This window comes from Eptesicus fuscus, chromosome 6, assembly GCF_027574615.1.
Source record: "Eptesicus fuscus isolate TK198812 chromosome 6, DD_ASM_mEF_20220401, whole genome shotgun sequence".
Lineage (NCBI taxonomy): Eukaryota > Metazoa > Chordata > Mammalia > Chiroptera > Vespertilionidae > Eptesicus > Eptesicus fuscus.
In genome coordinates this window covers 961,776-985,771 of record NC_072478.1, presented here as the reverse complement: position 1 = coordinate 985,771, position 23,996 = coordinate 961,776, and the positions used below count along the sequence as shown (strand labels likewise).

The following is a 23,996-nucleotide window of genomic DNA, read 5'->3' as shown; positions in this document are numbered from 1 at the left end:
GCGTGAAGCACGCCCAGGAGCCGCCCCCTCGGCCCGCATCGCCAGCTGTGGGAGCAGAGGCGGCCTCGCGGTCAGCACCCCGGTGCCCCACGCTCGTGCCGCGGCTCACGGCCTGTTTGTGGGTGGGTGGAGGAGTCACGAGCCGTGTGGTCTCCGTGCCCCTGTGGAGGACACGGCGGACACGTGACGGGCCCAGTAGTCTCAGAGCTTCCCAGCCAGCCGCTCATGGGGGGGGGGGGGGGCGGAGGGGGAGGCATTTTGAGAAGCGCAGAAGCCACATGGGCCACCCAGGACCTCGCAAGGATGACTAACGCAGCGCCAACAGCCACGATGCTCCCCCATCAGCGACCGCTCCCTGCGCCCTTGTGGCAGAGCGGCGGCTGGGGAGCCCTGTGCCTGGGACAGGGAGCAAGTCCTCCCCGTCCACACGGAGGTGACGCCCACCGAGTCCCTGCCCGTCCACAAGCCGAAGTGGACGTTCTGGGCCAGAGGACGGGACGGCGGCCAGGGCAGGCCCGGGCGTGCGCTGGCGGGATGGGTTTGTGAACACAGTCCGGTGCGGACCCCTCGGGGAGTGAGGGGTGTGACGGCCCCGGGCAGGCGCTGGGCATGTGAAGGTTAATGAAGAGCTCAGAGAAGCAGCCTCGTGCTGCGTGCCGGGTCTGGACACAGAGAAAGAGGCTTTGCAGCAGTGAGCGCGCCTCCTCCGGCGTTTCCACTGGAGTGGCTCTCGGAGGCACAGGCACGCGCCCTGGACACTCGCTCCAGTCATCGCTCCGCGGAGCCTCAGATACGGTACCAGTGGGAGTAGATTCAAATAGTTGTATCTCTGAACCCAAGTATTAGGTCAATAACATGGATCCTTAATAGAAATCACTGGCCCCGGCCAGTCTGGCTCAGTGGATAGAGCGTCAGCCTGCGGACCCAAGGGACCCGGGTTTGATTCCGGTCACATACCTCGGTTGCAGGCTCCTGGCTGGGGAGTGTGCAGGAGGCAACCAATCAATGTGTTTCTCTCACATCAATGTTTCTCTCTGTCTTTCCCTCTCTCTTCCACTCTCTCTAAAAATCAATGGAAAAATATCCTTGGGTGAGGATTAAAATATATAAATATCACAACACAAAATATCCCTGACAGACAGGTCCTTCTTATTCTTTCCAGAAAATAGCACTGACGTAGGAAACTCAGCTTATAGACATCAGATAGAAATGCTAAGATCAGGACACTATGGGCAAATGATATGTTTTTATTAAAATGACTTAAATAAAGCATTTTAAAATGTATGAGACAACGCTCCCTCTTTTACCTTACATAATCTATATATATATTAGAGGCCCAGTGCACGAATTCATGCACCAGTGGGGTCCCTCGGCCTGGCCTGCAGGATCAGGCTGAAACCAGCTCTCCAACACAATCGGGCTGGGGAGGGACACAGGAGGTTGGCCAGCCAGGTAGGGACCATGGGAGGGGTCCAGGGTGTGTTCCACCCATCTGGCTCAGTCCTGATTGGCCGGATCCCAGCAGCAAGCTAATCTACCGGTCAGAGCATCTGCCCCTGGTGGTCAGTGCACATCATAGCGAGCAGTTGAGTGGCCTTAGCATATCATTATCATATTACGCTTTGATTGGTTGAACAGCCGGCCAGACGACCGGACACTTAGCATATTAGGCTTTTATTATATAGGATTTGTATATGTGTTGTCTCTAAAATTCCATTATTCTTCCATTATTCCTATACAATGTTTTCCTACTTAACCTCAAATTATTTGAAACAGCACCAATTGCTGACCACTCCCTCAAGGGCCTGAAATTCAGGACGTTTCTAACCTGGTAAAGTATTCACTTCCTTACCTGGCGGCAAAGCTGGCCTTCTCTGTTCCTCGCGTTTGAACAGACATTCTCTCACTACAAACGTCACTGAGTCTGCAGTGATGAGGGGATGAACTGTTTTCCATGTATCAATTGATAAATTTGAAAAGTTACCATCATGTCAGCTAGACACATATAACTATAATCATTGGTTATTTCATGTTGGGTTCAAATACAAATAAATGAATTGGATAGTTCCACAAAGAGAAACTACATGATTAAGTATATATTTACATGTACATGTTTTGCTAAAATGTTAAGTGTATCATTGTAAATGAATTCCTTTCCTTATGTTAATTCAAACCAAAAAAAAAAAAAAATGTGTGAATGTTGCGGGAAGCCACCCACTGCGGATACTACCATGAGAGTGCACCAAGGAACGCGGAAGGCCGATGGACCTTGGGCGTTGGCAGGGCTGACCCTAAGCACCGATTGTTCCGTGTTGAGATAGTGGTGGCTCGAAGCAATTTCCTGACCTGATAGCCTCCAAGTAAATGTTTACTGGACCTTACTGATCTTTACTGACCTCTACTGACCTTAGAGACAGTCTGTCTGCTACCTGTTTGTCGTGCTTTACTGAGGGCAGGATGTGTATCTAAAACTGAATAAAAAGCGGAGAAGGCCACGTTTCAGTGTGCCTCTCCCAGAGAGAGGTCTCCACCTGCCCGCCAGGCCTTCTAAATTCATATTTCTTGTATAGCATTTTCATTTGTGCTTCGGCCCCTCCTTCAGAGCCTGAACCCCACCTCGAAGGTTGTGGCAAATGTTACAAAACTAGATACCACATAACGTTAAACGGAAAGAAACAGAATACATTCCGTTTCTTTCCAAGGGTTTTTAAGGTGGTATTTTTTGCAAACTAGAATCAGACTTTACGGCTCAGAGTTCTCCGTGAGCTGGTAGAAACATCTGCAGGAAATCTGTGTTCTTATTTATTGTGGGAAATAAACACAGCACGGCCACGAGGGGAAACGCGTCCCATAAAACCTTACTTTAATGGTCCAGGTCTTTGATATCAAAAGGAAGTTGTATCAATTGCAGTCTTGTTTAAATTAATAAATACCTTTCTGGGGGATTACTATGAAAATCTGACAAGTAACACTTTACATTGAAATGCATATTTAAAAAGTCTCCTCAGCAAAATCAGCGTCCTCCACTCGGGTCTGCAGCCCTGCAGGCGTCTGCGTCTGTCTCAGCGTCGCCCTGAGCGGGTTTGCCTCCGCTGACCCCGAGCCTTAACCACATGCTTCCTGGAGAGGTGGACCCCGGGCAGTGCGAGGGCCGATTCATCACAGATTGGACCTGTTTCCTGGAAATTAAGTCCCTCTGAACCACTGAGGGCAGGCACTGGCCTCGTTAAGAACGTACTTGTAGAGTGCTGTGCTTTTCATGTTTTCCAAGTGGAAATCGGGCATTGAATTTCTAAATAAGGAGGAAGAAACTGTAAAAACAACAGCAGACAGGCGTGATGTCATGGAACAAGAAAGCGTGACAGCACGGGCAAGAGGCCCCTGGTCACGGGTTTGTCACGTGACCTGGAAAAGCCAGGTGACAGCGGGAGCCTCCCTCTCCAGTTTGAGAGGCAGGTCAGTCATGGTCCCAGCCCGTCCAGGTGGGCGAGCCTCAGATGCTCTCCTGCCACCTAAACACTCTCCCGCCAAGCCTGCCCAGGGTGGCTGTGTCACCAGCATCAGATCCCACCAGGGCAGCCCAGGTGCCAGAAGGGTGTGCAGAGCCCGGAGCAGAGGGGCGGCCTTGGGCAGGGGGAGAAGGAGAGAAGGAGGGACAGAGAGGGAACCGCTGTCACCGGCAGATGGCCAAGCATCCTTGTTTCAGGGAGAAACTGTGAGAATTAAACGCCTTGAGTCTTTCTGGAAAGACCTTAGTAAAATCCCTCACATAAGAAAGGGCTAAAAGAAAGCGTTGGTTTTGGAGAGGTGGCTGGCGAGCCAGACCGACTGGGCCTGACTCCCTGTTCCAGGCTATTGGCTGTGTGACTAGGTCCCTAACTCCCTCAGTTTCCTCCATGATGAACTCAAGGGGGCCCACGGAAAGAGAGGCTCACACAGTGGGCGCCCGGGAGCTGCTGCCGGAAGCTTTCCGTCAGAGCGGGAGAAAGGAACCGCACAGGAACCGAGGCCGAAATGCCAGGGCTGGAGGTCATCGGCCCTTTATTGCCCCAGGGGTCACGGAAGCTGGGAGAGGTTGGGTGGACTGCTGTCCATCCCAGGGACAGGGCGGGGCGTGGCCAGGGAGCCACCTCTCACTCAGGACGCAGGCCCCTCCTCTGAGCCCGGAACCGGCCTCCACCAGCCAGTCATTGTATTCTTTCTTCTTCATTCCTCACAGCCTCTGCCCAGCGATAGATGAGATACACCACACCTCTCTAAGATGGTTAACAGATACATTTTACACAAGGAGTTCTGGCCTACAAATATTCCACTTTCTTTTTCACTAGGCACTGCATTATAAACATATTTTATGTTTTTTTTTAATTTTTTTATTGAATTCAGAGAGGAAGGGAGAGGGAGAGAGAAACATCAATGATGAGAGAGAATCATGGATCGGTTGCCTCCTGCATGCCCCACAATGGGGATGGAGCCCACAACCTGGGCATGTGCCCTGACCAGGAATCGAACCAGGAATCTTGGTTCATAGGTCGACTCTCAACCACTGAGCCACGCCGGCTGGGCCACACTCACCTTTCTTTATGAATTAGTCCAGCTTGTTTCCACAGAGATTTCCCCCGAAAGGAAAGTGGTCTTGACTTAAGGACGACTCGACCAGCCCTCCCGTCGCTCTCCCTTGGGCTCTCACTTCCTGTGATGGGTTAGTGGCTCCCATCCGCGCTCCACGCTTCAATGAGCAGCTCCTAATGTTAACGAGGAGCGAGGAGCGTGTCCCACGGCGTCCACGTCAGGACGACCGCATGAGGACGGCGTCTGTTTTAGGAGGAATTTACACTTGATGACATTCCTTCATTTTTAAGTATTTGATGTACTTATACACCCAAACAAGCAGCAATTGCATTTAAGTCTTCTGAATAGCCTGGAAATCCCTGGACTGACCGTTTCCACAAGGTTTCAGCCTACGTGTGAAAAGTAGCCACATCACGCAAGCACCTGAGTACACGTTTAGCGCAAAGTAACTCCCCGTGGAAGGAGGGGGCTGTGTAGCAGAAGACTCGTCCAGGTGAGCGCGCTGGGGCAGGTGGGAGGTTCGGTCCAGACAGCCTGGGGGAGTGCAGGAAATGTCACAATTTAAAATATATTTTTATATGTTTTTATTGATCTCAGAGAGGAAGGGAGAGGGAGAGACAGAAACATCAATGATGAGAAAGAATCATGGATCGGCTGCCTCCTGCACGCCCCACACTGGGGATCGAGCCTGCAACCGGGCATGTGCCCTGACTGGGAATTGAACCCGGGGCCCTTTAGTCCGCAGGCCGACGCTCTATCCACTGAGCAAACTGGCTAGCACGGAAATGTCACTTTTAACGGTGAGGATTTACATGGATATTTCAAAGAAACATTGCACAACTATCCATGTTTTGTTCTTAGCTTCTCTGTTAGTGACAGCCCCTCACAGCCCCTCCTGAACTCCCCCCACACCCCAACCACCCATCCCCTTGGTCTGTCCCCTGGGGCGCCAGGCCACACTGAGATGCCTTACCTGACGGCCCTCTCTGGGGTCCTCACCACCTGCCAGTGCCCGTGCTCAGTCGCTCTTTATCCCATTAGCCAATCAAAGACGGTCCCGGATGCCCCTTGCCTTCCTCTTCCTTGCTTACTTGCTTCTTTCTAAATATTACCCCAGGCCCCTCCCATTGGGGACATTGCCAGAGTGCAGTTCCCTGCAGCCTCACACACGGAGGCCGTGTGCTGGTCTAGCCTCGGATCCTTCAAGTCTGTCCCCCAAAATGACCAGAAATTCTTCTCCATTGTTCTAAACAAAAACCTTTAGCAGACTCAGCATTCTGGGTAAAGTGACAACTCTTCAAAATCTGAGGGACTGAAGCCTCGATCTCTGTAAGTCCACCCCCCAAATACCCTGAATAAGATTTCCTGATTCTTTATCATGTCCTGTCCTGCTCAGAGACTCATCGTTCCTGGCACCCCCAAATCAGGTTCCAGCTGCTCGTAGCCTTCAAAGCCTCTCAGTATCTGGTCCAGACGTGCTTCGGCCACTGACCGCCTCTTCCGTTACTGAAGTGCCCTCCTGTGCCCTTCTCTCCCGCCAGTGCGGGTCATCCGCCTCCTGCTTAGGCCCCCCTGAACAATCAGTCCACACTGATTTCACCGCCACACAGTTTCATCTTAACTGAGCCGCACATTACCTCTCATTCTTGTGCCATCATGCCATCACACGAGTGTGTGTTTGTGATTTGACACCATGGAAGTGAAAGGCACCCCAAGCTCTGGCTCCCTGAGGAGCTGATGCGTGAACACAAGTGTCGGCTCTAGTCACGCAGGGTCTCTAACCCGGGGTCCCGCGAAGCTGCTGAAATTGTCCGAGTGCGTGAAACCCAAGCCTTTAAGGAGGAATGGGAGTTTACTCACTTGTCCATCACACGGGCCAGGCTTGCTAAGGCAAAGGGCATTCGCAGCCTGACCTCCTTGCCTATGGGGGAGGGATTAACCCTACCACTTCCCCAGTGGCAGGCACCCCGCTGACAGCTGCCACCTGGGAGTCACGCCCACCCGGTCTCCTGAGCATCGCAGGCTGGTTTCTCATTTCTCATTCCTAATTGCAGGAGTCCCGGTCTTCCTCAGTGTGAGTCCTGTTTCCGCAGAAATGGCTGTTTCAGGGCCAGCGCTCTGCCCTTCCTAGCTGAGTGTGCAGGTGCGCACGCCCGTGTGAGGGTGCGGTGTGCATGCTGTGCAGGTGGCGACACTTACCCTGGCGGCCGTGTTCTCTGTGTGTGTGGCTGAAGGAGACCTTAAAGCCCACTCGTGGAAAGAACCTTTTTTAAAACATGGGTTTTTGATATCAAACAGATTTCTAAGTCTAAATTTTCTGGGGGAAAAATGGGAGGCGGACAACAAACAAAAGAACATGTCCCTCGGGTAACAGTCACCTCCCTGCACCGCCTCACCCGCCGACCACTGAGCTGGGGTTCGCTGTTTCCAAATTTCTTTGAATTTTGTCCCATTTCTTCAGAAGACTTGTCTGGGTACTGGCTGAGAGGACCACACACAGTAAGTTAGGAAATTGGGGTGACTGGGTCTGTCCCTGCCCATCTCAATGTGCCCCACCAAGGCAGAGGCTGCGCCCACACGCCAGGCCCACCCTCCAGGCGCCTGGCATCAGGGAGGCCCAGCTCCTGGAAGGCAGAGCGAAGGAGGAAGGACAGGAGGACACGAGGATGAGAGGAGGGAGGACAGGAGGAGGGAGGAGGTTCAGAGGCAGGAAGGGAGGAGGAGGAGGAGGAGGAGGAGGAGGAGGAGGAGGAGGAGGAGGAGGAGGAGGAGGAGGGGCCCGGAGTGCGGGAAGCGCTTGCAGAAACACCCTAAGGCGTGTGTGCTGGAGTGCACGTGGACTCTAAGGGTCCCTGGAGGCGTGGTCAGCGCCTGGGGCGTCCTCCGCAGCATCAACATCATTGTTACTATTTCTCACTCGTGCTGGAAGCCTGAACTGCACGGTCCTCCGTCCTGTGTGGCAGCCTGGCCACTCTGGGCTCCCTCACTGCCCGGCCCACTAAGAGCAGCGGGACCCCTGAGTGTCGCCTCTTCCACCCAGACGCCTGGCGAGGCCCAGGAAGCAGGAGCAGGCCCCCCAGTGCCTTCACTCCCACACTGGGTCCCCTTGTCCTGTGTGGGACTCACTCAGACAGCGGCCAGGTCCTGTAAGCTGCCCCCCGCTGGTGTGGCGGGGAGCGCCCTGCAACCATCGGGGCTGAGTTCCAGTTCCCAGAGGTTCTGCCTGGAAACTAAATGGGAACCAGCAGCAGGAGGGATGACACTAAACGGCTCAGGGAACCCTAGGCTCATGCTTAGGCCGTGGGTCAGGGTCAGGGTCAGGGTCAGGGTCAGGGTCAGGGTCAGGGTCCGGGTGGGGCATTTCAGGGCGGGCCCTAGTAGCTGCTCAGCAGACCACGCTGAGGAAGCCTGTGCAGGGGAAGCTCTGCTGGCTGCGGAGCTGACTGCCCGCAGGTGCCCGCAGACCCTCCCTGTGAGCAGGGCGACCCCGCAGGCCCCTCCCCACCCCCCAAGGCCACCAGGATGGAGGGTTCTGATGGGGGGGCGGGGTACGTGTGGGGGAGGAGCCTGGGCATCTCAGCACAAGGGGAGCCCCACCAGGAAGTAGTCGGGTTGCCCCCTGCCCAGGACGGGAATCCAACCCCAAAACTGTTACAAAGTGGGGGGCGGGGAGCAAGGGAAACCGGAGAGGAGGCGGAGTGTTGCTGGGCCTTCCCCGCCCGGTCCCCGCAGCCTGCGCCAGCGAAGTTCTCAGGCAGCACCGCGGGCCTGCGCTCAGGGACCCCCAGAGCGCCCGTGCGCCCCTGGGAGCTCCGCGCGCGGGAGGAAGTGGCGGAGCGCCGGGCGGCCCCCAGCCCGCGGGAGCGGCGCCGCGTGGGTGAGTCACTCCCGGGGGGGGCGGGGCCCGGAGCAGACGGACGCGCAGCTGTGGCCCCGCGCACGGAGGGACACGGGCGGGGCGGGGGCGCCGGCGGCACTGACCCTTCTCCTGGGACTGGCCGGAGGGAACCGGCTTCCCCGGCGCCAGCGCCTGGCGAGGCGGAGACTGGCCGGCGCCTCCCGCGGAGCGACCCGGAGGAGCGCGGACCTGGAGTGACCGGCTGGTCTGAGCGCGGGCAGTGCCTCGCCTGCCCGGAAGGAGCCAGGCGTGTGCTCTCCAGGTGGAGGACCCCGTTATCCGCGCGCCCCGAGAGCAGCGCCCCCAAGTCCAGGGCTCGGCCACGCGGAGGCGCCGGGGGCGATGCGCCATCCCCTCCTGGACGTGTTTGCCGAGGCCGAGAAACATGGGCGGCGGCGTTGACCGCCTGGATGCTGGCCCCTCGGGGAGGACAGACCCAGCCGTGATGGAGAAGGTGCCTCCCCTGCCGCCCCGCCCGCCGAGCCCGCCGAGGCCCCGCTCCTAGACCGAGGTCTTGGCTGTGGACGTGGCGGGAGCAGCCAGCCTCCGCCTCCCGCATGCATGTGCGCCCGGAGGCGCAGGGGTCCAACGGGGACCGGTCCGCATGGCGCTCGGGGGGCTGCGTGTGGCCAGGGGTCCCACCAGGAAGGGCGCGGGCCATGCGCGCGCTGGCCGGTCTCTGGGTCCTCGGCCTCCTCACCTGCGGCCACCTGTCCCGGACCCGCGGCCGCGAGGAGGGCCAGGAGGCTGCACACAGACCCGAGCCGGGCGCCCCAGCCAGCGCCCAGCCGCACCTCGTCTTCATCCTGGCCGACGACCAGGGCTTCCGGGACGTGGGCTACCACGGCTCGGAGATCCGCACGCCCACGCTGGACAGGCTGGCGGCCGAGGGGGTGAAACTGGAGAACTACTACGTGCAGCCCATCTGCACACCCTCCAGGAGTCAGCTCATCACGGGCAGGTAAGGGTGTCTGGAGACACCTTAGCGTGCTTTATGGGGAATCGACACGGTGAAACCTTCAGCATTTGATTAATTAAGATCCAGCTCCTGACTTAGGGGAGTAACCAAAAATGTGGGGAACAGCTGAATGAATGAATGAGTGAGTGAATGAATGAGGTGTTGAGTGGCGGTGGATAGGAGTGACCCTGAGCCTGGGCACTGGTTTAGGGCTGTTTTGCGCAGCTGGGAGCCTGCTGGCGGGACTTGGAAACATTCACCCCCAACCAGATGTGGTCTCCCCACATCTCCTTTGGTGCTGGGCATGCTCAGATGGAGCTCCAGGTCACACTAGAACTCAGTTACCTCACTGATAAGCAAGACATGCCCACCTGCCTCTGTGGCTCTTGCCTTGCTTCAAGAACTGAAGACTCAAAGCCACAGGCCATCACAGAGGGCGGGCCCCGGAGTGCCAGGCCGGTGCCCTCTGCCGGTGGCCCCACGGCTGTGCTCGGTCTTCGGTGGGACATCCTCTCTGGGCTCTCATGGAGGCCGGCCGGCGTCACCACGGCAGTTCTCAAAGCGCAGGACACCCATGTGAATACTCAATGGGGCCCTGGCCGGTGTGGCTCAGTGGGTAGAGCGCTGCTCTTCGGACCAAAGGGTCCTGGGTTCAATTCCAGTCAAGGGCATGGATGTTTCTCTGTCTTTCCCTCTCCCTCCCACTCTCTAAAAATCAATGGAGAAATATCCTCATCCTCGGGTGAGGATTAGCAAAACAAAAAAGTCAATGGAGATGAAACCTCCTCTGAGGTTTCCTGCTGCTCCCCATATGCCTGGGAATTTTCTGATCAACTCTAAGAAAAATCCAATTGGGAGGCTTAAGGAAAATGGTTCAGTACGCTGGTAGCTGACTGGAAAGCGGAGCTCCAGGGCAGGCCTCCCTGGCCGGGGCAGAAGGAAGCCTCGGGCTCCGGTGTTTGTGTCCCCGTGAGTTCAGCTCCAAGGAGCCCTCGCTTCGGTGAAGTTGTTCTTGGAATTGGATCTCACCGGAGTCGCCAGTCTCCACTGGAAAAATAAAGACTATTTTGTAGGAATCCTCGTCTTGCAGACACTGCTGCTTACAGCATGATTTCCACTGCTTAGCAAACTGTCAGAAGTTAGCGTCGGTGCCAAAGCAGGAAAAACCCTTCCTCCCCGAAAGAAAGAGAAAGACGTCTCGCTGTGCTGCAGTCATTTTGAAGGGCAGAGTCAAGGGCGTTGGATGTTTATGAAGGAGCGACGGTTGGCGGGAAAAGCGCGTCCATCTGGTGACCTGGAGGTCAACCACTCTTGCTTGGTTTATGAGTAAATGTGTCCCAAAGACTCCGAGAGCCTCTTCAGCTAATCTCGGAATCCACACTGACAAGCCCGGCCAGGGTAGCTCAGTGGTTGGGCGTCAACCTATGAACCAGGAGGTCACGGTTTGATTCCCAGCCAGGGCACATGCCTGGTTGCGGGATCGATCCCTGGTAGGGGTGGGCAGGGGGCAGCCAATCCATGATTCTATCTCATCATGGATGTTTCTGTCTCTCTCTCCCTCTCCCTTCCTCTCTGAAAGCAATAATATATATATATATATATATATATATATAAAGAATTGACAGTGACGAGAGCCACGGTGCTTGAGCAGCACGCGCTGGACACCGTGGCTCATCTTTCCACCGAGCACACTCCTCCGCTCCTCGCCAACAGCATGTGGTTCCTCCGCGTCCCGCACTGTCGGCAGCACACTTTTCCTTTCTTTTTTTAGTCCTCCCCTGAGGATATTTCTCCATTGATTTTAGAGAGAGGGGAAGAGAGAGGGAGAGACAGAGAGAAACATCGATGTGAGAGAGACACAGCGATTGGTTGCCTCCTGCAGGAGCCCCGACCAGGGCCCGGGCTGGGGAGGAGCCTGCAACCGAGGTACGTGCCCTTGACCAGAATCAAACCCGGGACCCTTCAGTCCGCAGGCCGACGCTCTATCCACTGAGCCAAACTGGCCAGGGCAGGTTTTTCTTTTATGGTTATGGTAACTTAATGGCAGGAGACAGAGAGGAAGCTGGGAACAGGTCCTGACGTGGCTCTGGAGTCGGAGGGGGCCTCCTGCCCTTTCCTGCAGGGGCACCTCCTGAGGAGACTTATCCACGGAACGTATGTCCAGCGTGGCCAGCGGTGCTTCCACAGGTGACCAGCGCTCCTGTCCTGATTGGACAGTTAGGGGCATTGGCACTTGCAGTTCCCTCTTTTTAAAAAAACAAAACAAAACATATTTTTATTGATTTCAGAGAGGAAAGGAGAGGGGGAGAGAAAGAGAGAAACATCAATGATGTGAGAGAATCATGATCGGCTGCCTCCTGCCCGCCCCCTATTGGGGATCAAACCTGCAGCCCGGGCCTGTGCCCTGACCGGGAATCGAACCCTGACCTCCTGGTTCCTAGGTTGATGCTCAGCCACTGAGCCACACCAGCCCAGCTGCAGTTCCTCTGGACAAACGCTGGGACTTCCTTTGACGTCACGCGGACGGGAGAGCGTGGTCTGGAGCCGGGCTCTGGGCCCAGCCACGCGTTGGTGCCGCGGCGCCCAGGGAAGCTGGCCGTTCTCTCCATGGGGACGTGCTGCAGTTTCCGGATCCTCTAAATGAAAAACAGGCGACGAAAACCGACATGGCCGAATCACTGTACAGGAGAAACTAGGTTATGTGGAATAGGAGAGGATTCAGCTCTCTCACATTTATAAAGAAAGAGCTTACATGGTGGAGCTATTTCTGAGCTTAACAACACAGCCCTCCCTGACGTTGGCTGGGGTCACCGTGTAAAACCGCTCCCTCGGGCACAGACCGGGCAGGACGCCTGAGTAAGGACATCGCCCCACCTGGCAGCAGGGGCTGTCGCCTGCCCACGCGGCCGCATCCTGGGCAGGTCCCGCAAGGAACCTCTCCGAACACATAGCGGGCCTCACCTCCGGGCAGCGGTTCGCAAACTTGCGTGAACAGAGCGAATCAGCGAAAGCGCTCCTTAAAACGCAGATTCCGCGCCCGGCCGGTGACTGCTCCAGGGCCCGGGGTCGAGCTCAGCAGTCAGTAGTAATTTGCCAAGCATGTCGGGTTGTTCTGGTGTCTCCATCCAGAAAAATTAAGAACTTACCTTAAGTGTTGCCCAGCCGGCGTGGCTCAGTGGCTGAGCGTCAACCTATGAATCAGGAGGTACCCAGTCAGGGCACACGCCCAGGTTGCAGCTCGATCCCCAGTAGGGGGCATACAGGAGGCAGCCAATCCATGATTCCCTCTCATCATTGATTTCTCTCTCTCTCTCTCCCCCTCTCCCTTCCTGTCTGAAATCAATAAAAAACGTTTTAAAAAGATGGGGACCCAAGACTAGAACCCCATTTCCCCTGGAGCCCTGGATGAAAGCTGCTGTTATCCCAAGGTTTGGTTCCCTTCGTCTTTCTCCCATAGCCACGGCCCGGGATCAACCGCCTGCACCTCGCCCTCCTCCCTCTGATGGCCTTAGGGCTTGTTGCCACGCTCTTACCATCCTGGACGTTACCTGTCCCCGTGGCGCTGCGGCCCTGGGTGTCTGCTCGCTGCCCCCCCCCCCCCCGACTCCCAGCCCCTTAGCGTCACTCAGACTTGATCTCGTCACAGCCGCGCACTCCCCGTTCCCACGGACGGCCACGGAAGGGAGAGAAACTCCGTCCGACTATGCCACTCTCTTTCCAAACACCCTGCTGTCTCCCCATCACATCCGCCCGGAGGTAAAAGATTCGTATTATTTTGAAAAATATTTGTGAAATAATTGAGCAAATGTCATTGTATGGAGGCTATGTGAGAGGGCTAGGAAGATTACATGTGTCGGTCACGGTCGCACAGCGTCCAAGCGGCACAGCCGTGTCTGACCCTGACCTGTGTGGCGTCAGCAGCCTCGTGTCTGACCCGTTCTGCCCGCAGGGAGCGGGGGGCACCCGATGCAGGTTGGGCTGCCTCCCTCCTCTCCAGGGGGCAGGGTGCTCGGCACTGACCTCCCCTCTCTGCATGCAGCTCCCCTCCTGCCTCACGCCTGGCCCTCTGCCCAGATGCCCGCCGTCGTTAAGACTCCGCTCAAATGCCGCCTCCCTGCACAGCCTCCCACGACTCCTCGGCTGGACACGTGTCCCGTGTGGCCTTCCGTGGGTCTCCCTGTCACCGTCGCTTAGGGTGGCTTTCAGGCTCGCCCAGCTCCTCCTGGGCCTCCCCCTGCGGGCTGGCGCCCTGAGCCCTCACCTCAGAACTCCCCGGGGAGCTGGTCTGAGTGGGGACAGAGGGCCGGTGAGGCGGTCGATGCCTGGAGGGGTGTGTGTGGTCCGGTCCCTCTGGCCAGCAGTGGGCAGAGCCCATGGTGAGGACCCGTAGGCCTGGCAGGGGCAGGACTAGGCACCCCCTCTTTCTGAGTCTCCACAGCAGGACTGACTGCAGTTTATCCCACAGCCTCCAGGAGGCGACCTCGGTGAAAACAGACTGAAAAGGAAAGTTTTAGGTTGTTTTGAAGTAAAACTTTCCTTAAACGTGGAGCTGCACCTCCGTAATTTTCACCGTTTACAACGTGGAGAGCTGACTGCTGGACGCTTTCTGTGGGTGCGGCCTGGTCTCCTTTCAGTTTCAACCAGCAAGTCGGGGTGACAACTAAGCCCATAGCTTTAGGCTTAATACATCTTCCCACCAAGCTTTTCCCGGGATTCTCGGTCCCGAGGCGTCCAGGGCAGTGACCGGGGCCCAGCTGGGCAGAGCCTGCAGAACCCACCAGGCCTGTGACCAGCGCCAGCAGGTGCATAAACGGCGACACGAGGAGGATGACACTGGATGAGAAAACCGACAACAGGGAGATGGGAAGGCTTGTGAGCAGTTCTCCACGTGACCTCCACCAGCAGCCGTTTGCAAGCATCTCATTGGCTCTCATCTGTGCGTCCCATTCAGCGGGCTGCCGCTCCCCCCCCCCCCGGGACAGCCCCTCGCGCAATAAAGAGCTCGGATTGAGAAGGTGCCGGCTCGTGGGGTGGGGACTTGGTGCTTCTGGTCCCCAGTCAGGAGCATCCTGGGGGCTGCGTGCCTGCGGCCTGAGGAGCTCGGCCCAGCCCCTGCTCACGCCTCTGAAGCCCTGTCACCTGTAGGCAGAACCGTTTTTCTTCCCTTATTTATTTATTTATTTATTTTTGTTGTTAAAAGAACTTTCCTTAACTATTTTATTTATTTTTTATTGACTTCAGAGAGGAAGGGAGAGGGGGAGAGAGAGAGAAACATCCATGATGAGAGAGAATCATGGATCGGCTGCCTCCTGCACGCCCCACACTGGGGGTCAAGCCGTAACCCAGGCATGTGTCCCAACTGGGAATCGAACCGTGACCTCCTGGTTCATAGGTCGACGCTCAACCAGTGAGCGACGCCAGCCGGGGAATAGTTTAGAGAGTTTTTAACACCCTTGAAAATATCAGCTCAAATATTTGACGTTTGTTTTTTACTTTGATCCTAGCTTGTCTTCATAATGCTATAAAATTGAATTTGATCATACAATTTTTCTATCTAAAGGATTTAATTGAAAATAAAATCTTGGGAGTAGCGATTTCATCTATTTGGCACTTAACCTGTGTTAAGAGAAATATTTGATATATTATTCTCTTATATAATCTGTAATCTGTCTATATATGTATCTCTGTGTATATATCTATATATATTCTGTAATTTATCTATGTATCTCTCTGGGTATACTAGTATATCTGTATATATTCTGTAATCTATCTATATATGTATCTCTCTGGGCATATATACAGATATATTCTGTAATCTGGCTAGCTATATATATCCATATATATATTCTCTACGCCTCATTCCTCAGGGTAATGATTATACCCATATTGCATAGGAAGAGATCAAGCTCACAGAAGTAACGTGTTTTGGCCCAGTACACGGTATGGAACGAGGCTGGGTTCCAGCCCTGGTTGTGACTTCCCACTGCGTTCCTCCCGTGGTTGACCAGATGGTTTGGCTCAGCTGCATGGCTTATCCTTCGAGTGGAATCAACGAATATCTCACTGAAGTGCAGCCACCACAGGGCAGATGGATGCAGTCATTCCACACACCAGAGACCCGGCTGACCCGGCGCCCACATCGCGGGCACGGAGCGCAGTCCTGCTCTTCGCTTGTGTCGTGTAGAAGCTGAGCATGACCCCGTTTACCAATCCAATGAGAATCACCTGGAGAGCTTGTTACACCTGCACTCCCGGGCCCCTCTCGGGAAGGTGGTTCTGGGAGGTCGGGTGGCCTGAGCTTCTGCACCGCTGCCCGGCTGCCCGGCGAGGGCGAGGGCGAGGGCGAGGCTGGGGTCGGGGAGCCAGGCCGAGGCCTGCACAGTCCTGCGCTCATGCTCATGGCTGTGGCTGACCAGCTTCTCCTCTTCTCCCTGTTCGTGGAGCGCCTGCTGTCGGCACGGCTGATCTGCCTGAGAGCAGGTGCGGGGGCTCCGGCCTTTCCTCGCGGGCTCTGCAGTGAGCGCCTGTGTCCAGGCCCGGGGCTCGGACTCTCCCTGGGACCGGGCTTCGGCCGGAAAGTGAGTGACGGAGCTTCCTGTTTGGGCAGAGCACGTGGCTCAGGGCAGAAAGCAGCTGAGCTTCTGAGAACCAAAGTCATCTCACACTGAAACGCCGCTACTTCACACAGGTAACATAGCAGTGCACACACACAGTGCATGCAGACATACAGTGTGCATACAGACACACACAGTGTACACACAGTGCACACAGACACACAGTGTACACAGTGCACACAGACACACTGCATACAGACACGTGCAGACATGTACATGCAGTGTGCACTCAAAGATGCACACACACAGTGCACACAAACTGTGTACACAGACACACACAGATGCACACAGACAAACAGTGTGTACACAGACACACAGATGCACACACACAGTTTACACACAGTGCACATAGACACACAGTGTGCACACAGACACACACTGTACACACAGATGCACATAGACACACACACAGTGTACACACACAGTGCACACAGATACACTGTGCATATAGACACACAGTGTACACAATGCACACAGACATACAGTGCATACAGACACACGTAGACATGCACACACAGTGTACATGCACAGATGCACACAGACACACAGTGTACACACATAAACACACACAGTGTGTACACAGACAGGCACAGACACGCACACATAGTGTACACACAGACAGTGTACACACAGACACAGTGTACACACACAGGGCACACAGACACACAGTGTACACTCAGATGCGCACACACATAGACACACACACAGTGCACACCCAGACATGCACAGACACGTGCACAGTGTACACACAGACACACACACAGTGAACACCTTTTCCCCTCCTCTCAGGGAGTCTGGACCACACGGGGTAGCTGGCTCTTCACCTGTGTGTTTGGAGTTGCGGTTGCTAAGCACTTAGTTCTGGCAAGTTGCTTTTTAATTGGAGGCACACCCATGTAGTTTCTCGTTGATAATGGCTAAAAACAGCAACTGCGTTTAGTTTCAGAAAACAGTCCCTTTGAAGGACTTCTCCACAGGAGCGCCCGGTCCCTCGGGATGCAGGTTGCAAAGACGGCGAGTGGCCCGGCGGCGTGGCTCAGTGGTTGAGCTTCAGCCTAGGAACCAGGAGGTCCTGGTTTGATTCCCGGTCAGGGCATAAGCCTGGGTTGCAGGCTTGATCCCCAGTGGGGGGCGTGCAGGAGGCAGCTGATCCATGACTCTCTCTCATCATTGATGTTTCTAGCTCTCTCTCCTCCCTTCCTCTTTGAAATCAATAAAAAATAAAAAAATAAAAAAACTTAAAAAAAAAGAGATACACTGATGAGGTATACATTTGCCTCAAGACTTTACAGAAAACAGAGGGTGTTAATAAGATGTATTTTGTTTCATCCTCCACAAAAAGCAGAGAGAACTGTGAACTGTGGGGGTGAGGACATGTGAGGACTAGCAGACAGGGCTCTGGGGGAGCAGGCAGGTCCCTGAACCCCAGGGTCACAGGTTCCACCCCGGCCTCTCTCCGGGGTCCCCATGACCAAGTGGGGGTGGTGCTCGCTGCAGCTCAGCCACCCTGTCTGCACCCCGAGTCTGCACTTACATTTCTTAGACCACAGCTTTCTTTCCGGGAGTGGGTCCTGTGACTTCCTGGGGGCTGTTCCAGAATGAGAGGCGTTACTAGTTTATTGCTAGGCGTCCAGCAGACACTCGGCCGACCTCGGCATCGAGGCCCGTCCCGCGCTGCCTGGCCTTGGCTCTGAGCACAGGCGTCGGCGGGTCAGGCTCCAGGCCAAGGCTCTTTCTTTCTTTCTTTGTCTTTTTCTCTTCTTTCTTTCTCTCTCTCTTTTTTTGTTTTGTTTTTGTTTTTGTTTTGTTTTTTGTTGTTTTTGTTCATCCTCGCCTGAGGATATTTTTTCATTGATTTTTAGAGAGAGTAGAAGGGAGGGGTGAGAGACAGAGAGAAACATCCATGTGAGAGAGACACATCGAATGATTGCCTCCTGCACACACCGGGGCCTGGGGCCTGGGGCCTGGGCAGGGGATCGAACCTGCACCCTTCAGTCCACAGGCCGACGCTTTATCCACTGAGCTGAACCGGCCAGGGCAGGTCTGTTTCTGACACTGATACCAACTTCCTGCGAGTGATGTCCTCCCCGAGGGCCCACTGCAGACCTCGGGGGTCTGTCCCGGTTTCACATGAGCCTCTCCGTGGGTTCTGGACCAGCCTAAGGATGGCTCTCCCACAGGCCAGCTCCACGCTGTTTCTCAGCCCTCTGCCGCCCTCTAGGGACCACTCTCAGCACGGCCTCGCCAGGGTCGCCCTGAGCAAATGAAACGGGGTGACTGGGTTCCCAGCTGTGAGAATGAGACTGGACACCAGGGGTCCGAGGCCGCCCGTCCCTCCTGGAGCCAGTTCAGCAGAGACAGGGTGCATCCTGTGTGAGCGTTTATCCCAGTCCCTCCAGCAGCAGGGGGAGCAGGCGGGCGCCCTGCCCTGGAAGTTCTGCCCGGACCCCCTCCCAGGTGGCTGGTCACTCACACACGAGGGAGAGACAGCCACGTGCAGCTGCCGTGTAACAGGGAAGGGCAGGGAGGGTCCGGCCCTCAGGAGCTCAGAGCCCCATAACAAGGAGGCTGATCCGTGCTGTGACACAGCTCAGCCCCTGCCTGGGCCAGAGGGGGTCAGGGTCCCGAGAGAGACTCCCGGAGGGGGTCAGGTCCTGAGAGAGACTCCCGGAAGGGGTCAGGGTCCCAAGAGAGACTCCCGGAGGGGATCAGGGTTCCGAGAGAGACTCCCGGAGGGGGTCAGGGTCCCGAGAGACTCCCGGAGGGGGTCAGGGTCCTGAGAGAGACTCCCGGAGGGGATCAGGGTTCCGAGAGAGACTCCCGGAGGGGGTCAGGGTCCCGAGAGACTCCCGGAGGGGGTCAGGGTCCTGAGAGAGACTCCCGGAGGGGGTCAGGGTTCTGAGAGAGACTCCCGGAGGGGGTCAGGGTCCCGAGAGAGAGTCCCGGAGGGGGTCAGGGTCCTGAGAGAGAGAGTCCCGGAGGGGGTCAGGGTCCCGAGAGAGAGTCCCGGAGAGGGTCAGGGTCCCGAGAGAGTCTCGGAGGGGGTCAGGGTCCGGCACAGCCACCGAGTCAAAGCGTGCCCCGTCCTTGGTCTGTTCTCAAATGCACTTCTTTTCTGAGTCTTGGCCCCGTCGAGGCATCTGACATTTTACAGCCTCGTTTCACCCTCCCCCCACCCCCGTTTCCCAGGGTCTGTAAGAAACCGTCTCCTCTATAGCTGGTGAGGGGAGTACTTGTCAGACAGCTGTGGCTCTGTTCTCATCACGGGCCCTGACGGGGAATGGAACCTGCAACCTCTGGACACGGGGTTGCTCCAACCCACTGAGACACCCAGCCAGTGCAGAATCCTTGGCTTTTAAAATGTCATGAACTCAAAGGCGCATCTTGACCCACAAAATTCATGCATGTATGTGATGATAACATTCTCGGGGGGAAACAGCCCGTGACAGAATCCCCACAGAGCGACCAGCGCCGGACACCCGCCATCCCCTCACCCAGCGCGCAGGAAGCGGTAGCACCATCCCTTCACCTGCTCGGAGGGCAGCAGACGCTGTGGGAGCGCGAAGGAGCTCGCTCCTGCTGGTGGGGGGACATTAAACTCCCGCTCAGGCTTGTGAATTCGCTCTGCTTCCCGTGTCTCGCCCCTTCCTGAGCGCTGGTTGCGGCATCTACTCTGACATCACTTTCCACGAGGCGCACCCGAAACGCATGTAATATTAAATGTCAACAGCAATGGAAACATTAACAAGTTAAAGGAAAAGAAAATGGTTTTTCAACAATAACGTGAGTCCGAGACCTCGTTCTCTTGGCAGACCTAACGGGGAGGATAATTACAGGATATTTCTCACAGTCGAACAGAAGACTTTAGTGTCATCTTTTCATGTGTTCTGGGCTTCAGAATTAGCTTGAAATAAGTTATTTCAGGAAATGATTTAGGGGTTAATGTGAGGTCCCTGGATGAAAAGCAATAATGATAATAATAAGACTCTGAAATTTAGGTGCTTTCCTTTATCGTGTTCATTTTCTGTGTCATATAACTCATTAAAAGAGTAAAGATTATTCACATAAATTCTGCTACAAGAATGTTAAAAACACTTTGAGATGAGTGGTGAAATCTTGGTTTCCAAAGTACTGCTTTAGGCCCGGCCGGTGTGACTCAGTCGTTGAGCGTAGACCTATGAGCCAGGAGGTCAGGGCACAAGCCCGAGTTGCGGACTCCATCCCCAGGGCGGGGTGGGCAGGAGGCAGCCGATCCATGGTTCTCTCTCAGCACTGATGTTTCTCTCTCTCTCCCTCTCCCTTCCTCTCTCTCTAATTTAGTCAAATGCATTTCAGACGGCAAACATGAAGCTCACTGGGTGGGACCTGCGGTCACCACAGGTGTGGGGAGCCGGTCCTGTTTGGGGGGCGGGGAGCTTCTCTTCGGGAACCTTCCCAGGGCTCAGGTTTTTGGGGGATCCCTGCCCTGCACTGACAGCTCTCTGCTCTCCACCGAGGTACCAGATCCACACGGGCCTGCAGCACTCCATCATCAGGCCCGCGCAGCCCAACTGCCTGCCGCTGGACCACGCCACGCTGCCGCAGAAGCTGAAGGAGGCGGGCTACGCCACGCACATGGTGGGCAAGTGGCACCTGGGCTTCTACAGGCGGGAGTGCATGCCCACCCGCAGGGGATTCGACAGCTTCTTCGGTTCCCTGCTGGGCAGCGGTGACTACTACACTCACTACAAGTGTGACGGCCCCGGGGTGTGTGGCTACGACCTGTATGAGGACGACCACGCCGCCTGGGACCACGACGATGGCGTGTACTCCACGCACATGTACACGCGGAGGGTGCAGCAGATCCTGGCAGCCCACGACCCCAGGAAGCCTCTGTTTCTCTACGTTGCCTACCAGGCCGTCCACTCGCCGCTGCAGGCGCCCGGCAGGTACTTCGAGCACTACCGGTCCATCGCCAACACACACCGACGCCGGTACGCAGCCATGCTCTCCTGCCTGGACGAGGCTGTCGGCAACGTGACCCTGGCCCTGCGGGCGCACGGCCTCTACAACAACAGCATCCTCATCTACTCCTCCGACAACGGCGGCCAGCCCTCCGCCGGGGGCAGCAACTGGCCCCTCAGGGGCAGCAAGGGCACCTACTGGGAAGGGGGCATCCGGGCTGTGGGGTTCGTGCACAGCCCCCTCCTGAGGCAGCGGGGCACGGTGTGCAGGGAGCTGGTGCACATCACCGACTGGTACCCCACGCTGGTGGCGCTGGCCGAGGGGCACATTGATGAGGACGCTCACCTGGACGGCTACGACGTCTGGGAGGCCATCAGCGAGGGCCTGCGCTCGCCCCGTGTGGACATCCTGCACAACATCGACCCTGTCTACACCAGGGCCAAGCACGGCTCCTGGGCGGCGGGCTACGGCATCTGGAACACGGCCATCCAGTCGGCCATCCGCGTGCAGCACTGGAAACTGCTCACGGGGAACCCCGGGTACAGCGACTGGGTGCCCCCACAGGCCTTCAGCAACCTGGGCCCCAACCGCTGGCACAGTGAGCGGGTCACCTTGGCAACGGGCCAGAGCGTGTGGCTTTTCAACATCACGGCCGACCCCTATGAGAGGGTGGACCTCTCGAGCAGGTACCCCGGCGTCGTGAGGCAGCTGCTCCGCCGGCTGTCACAGTTTAACAGGACAGCAGTGCCCGTCAGGTATCCCCCCGGGGATCCCAGGAGCAACCCTCGGCTCAATGGGGGGGTCTGGGGGCCCTGGTACAAAGAGGAAAGCAAGAAGCAGCCATGCAAAAAGAAGGCTGAGGGGAAGCAGAAGAGAAGGAAGACGAAGAAGAGGCTGCAGGAGGCAGGCTCGGGTCCCCAGTGCCGACCAGGTGCTCCTTGGGGGTGACAGTCCTCAGTCTGTCACCTGTTTGCTCTACAGAAAGCAAATGTGGCTTCACATTTCCCACCACAGCGTCAGACCTTTCTTCACACCCGGTCACAGGCCACTGGGGCCACCTGGCCATCCCCTGGGGCCCTTCTGCTGGGTGCCCGAGGTGCTGCTCCTGAGCCATCCTCAGGGGACACAGGGATCTCCACCTCCCTGGCTCCTTAAAAGGCAGTCGTGGCCTTATGAGCTCCCCCACTGTGCTTCAGCCGGTGGCCAACACTGTGCTTTCCGTTCTAACGGGACGGGATGCTGACCTGCCGCAGCGCCTGCTCCCCTGACGGAGGGACTGGGCGTCCAGTTAAAACTGCCTGTGAGAAGGACAGCCAAGGCTGGTCCCCCTCCCAGGCTTTGAGAAATAGATTTGTTGTTGTTGTTAATCCTCACCCCAGGATATTTTTCCACTGATTTTTAGAGAGAGTAGAAGGGAGGGGGACAGACAGAGAAACATTGATGTGAGAGAGATATATCGACGAGTTGCCTTCTGCATGCAAGCTTACAGCTGAGGTACATGTGTGCCCTTGACCGGAATCGAACCTGGGAACCTTCAGTCCTCGGGCTAACACTCTATCCACTGAGCCACACTGGCCCGGGTAAGAAATACATTTGCTGAGTGAGTTTCTGCATGTTTGTCACGGAGCACTTGGGTTTGTGAGTTAACTCTATTTCCCGAGCCCTTCCCTTTCCCAGGAAAACCAGCTGCCTTGCTCTGGTGGAGCCGCGCTCTCGGCACCCGCAGGGGCAGCCACTAAGCACATATGAGCAGCCGCCCGAGCGCCGTGTCCCTGTGTGCTCAGCACCTTCCTGGAAGATGTTTCAGCACAGGCCCGTCATGTATGTTTACAGAAAAAACACTATTTTGTTTTCATAAAGTGTTACGTAAATGACTCTTAATTATTTTATTTTTATTTTCTACACACCATTAGAAGAATTTTATTGCATATCTTCAAGATTAACAAGCACTGTAATACTATAAATTACTGTAACATGGTGTGAATTCAGAGAATATAAAAAGAAAATGATAATGATCATTGTTCAGCCATTATTTTGAATGTACTAACATGAACATATTTCTCACAAATTACTGGGAAATTCAGTGTTTGTACAGAGCTGAGAGACATCTTTATTGTTTCCATAATAAACACCTTATTTATGTATCTTAATTATTAAAATGGTTTATTTTATGGCACTGGCAAGTTTAGTGTGGTTTTCCTGCTTTAACTTTGAAATAATATATTATTCATATTCACAAACAAAAATCTCTACTAGTAGGCAATTGAAGGTGTGATTTGCTAACGACATAGTAAATAATACAGAGTTTACAAATGGATGTTTCCATTTGAGGGGCCCCTGCCCCCGGCATGGAGGCCACGGAAAAGTCACGCGTGAGCAGTGTGACTCGTGGTGTGCACCGACAATGGAGCGTAATTCCAGGGCTGCCTCCACAGTTTATGGAAACCAGGAAGAGGCTGTACAGACGGTTACTGAATTACTAACATGGACCGAGCGATTACAATTTCATTTTCTTTTTTTCTAAATATATTTTTATTGATTTCAAAGAGGAAAGGAGAGGGAGAGGGAGAGAGAAACATCAGTGATGACAGAGAATCATTGATTGGCTGCCTCCTGCCTGCCCCACACTGGGGATGGAGCCTGCAACCTGGGCATGTGTCCTGACCAGGAATCGAACCGTGACCTCCTGGTTCATAGGTTGACGTCCAACCACTGAGCTGCGCCAACTGGGCAAAATTTCATTTTAAATATTTTACTTCTAGAACATGTATTTCCATTTCGTCATGTAGGATAAAGGGCTATTTCCCGAGTCTGTGTTTTGCCGACTGTAGGTTTAAGTGGGTCTAAGAAGTCAAAGGCTTGTGGTCCGAGCTTTTCTTCCCAGCACATAGAATACCCAGGTGACTTCTACAACAGCAGCTATTGTTATGTTAAAAGAGAGTCTGAGCGGGTAAGTCAGGAAATGCCCAGTTAAATAAACAAAACTGAAGGGGTGACTTTAATGCAGACTTTC

General features: G+C 55.3%; 1 protein-coding gene across 2 annotated transcripts; it reads left to right on the top strand.

Annotated features, from left to right (window-relative positions):
- The first annotated feature begins 8,612 nt into the window (after positions 1 to 8,612).
- Positions 8,613 to 23,156, top strand: ARSJ (arylsulfatase family member J). 2 transcript variants are annotated; one of them, XR_008556275.1, is made up of 3 exons: positions 8,613 to 9,428; positions 20,536 to 22,563; positions 22,661 to 23,156. XR_008556275.1 is itself a non-coding variant. In XM_054717077.1 (2 exons), exons 1-2 carry the CDS (start codon positions 9,025 to 9,027, stop codon positions 21,929 to 21,931), a joined length of 1,800 nt encoding a protein of 599 aa, XP_054573052.1. In that variant the 5' UTR covers positions 8,613 to 9,024; the 3' UTR covers positions 21,932 to 23,156. The 2 variants fall into 2 exon arrangements, 1 of the variants encoding a protein (XP_054573052.1); XM_054717077.1 differs by having other exon boundaries at positions 20,536 to 23,156.
- Positions 23,157 to 23,996: the final 840 nt, after the last annotated feature.

Coding starts and splice junctions, on each gene's coding strand:
- ARSJ (XM_054717077.1), top strand. CDS start 9,025: ATGCATGTGCGCCCGGAGGCGCAGGGGTCCAACGGGGACCGGTCCGCA. Junction 9,429..20,535: donor AGTCAGCTCATCACGGGCAG/GTAAGGGTGTCT, acceptor CTCTCCACCGAG/GTACCAGATCCACACGGGCC.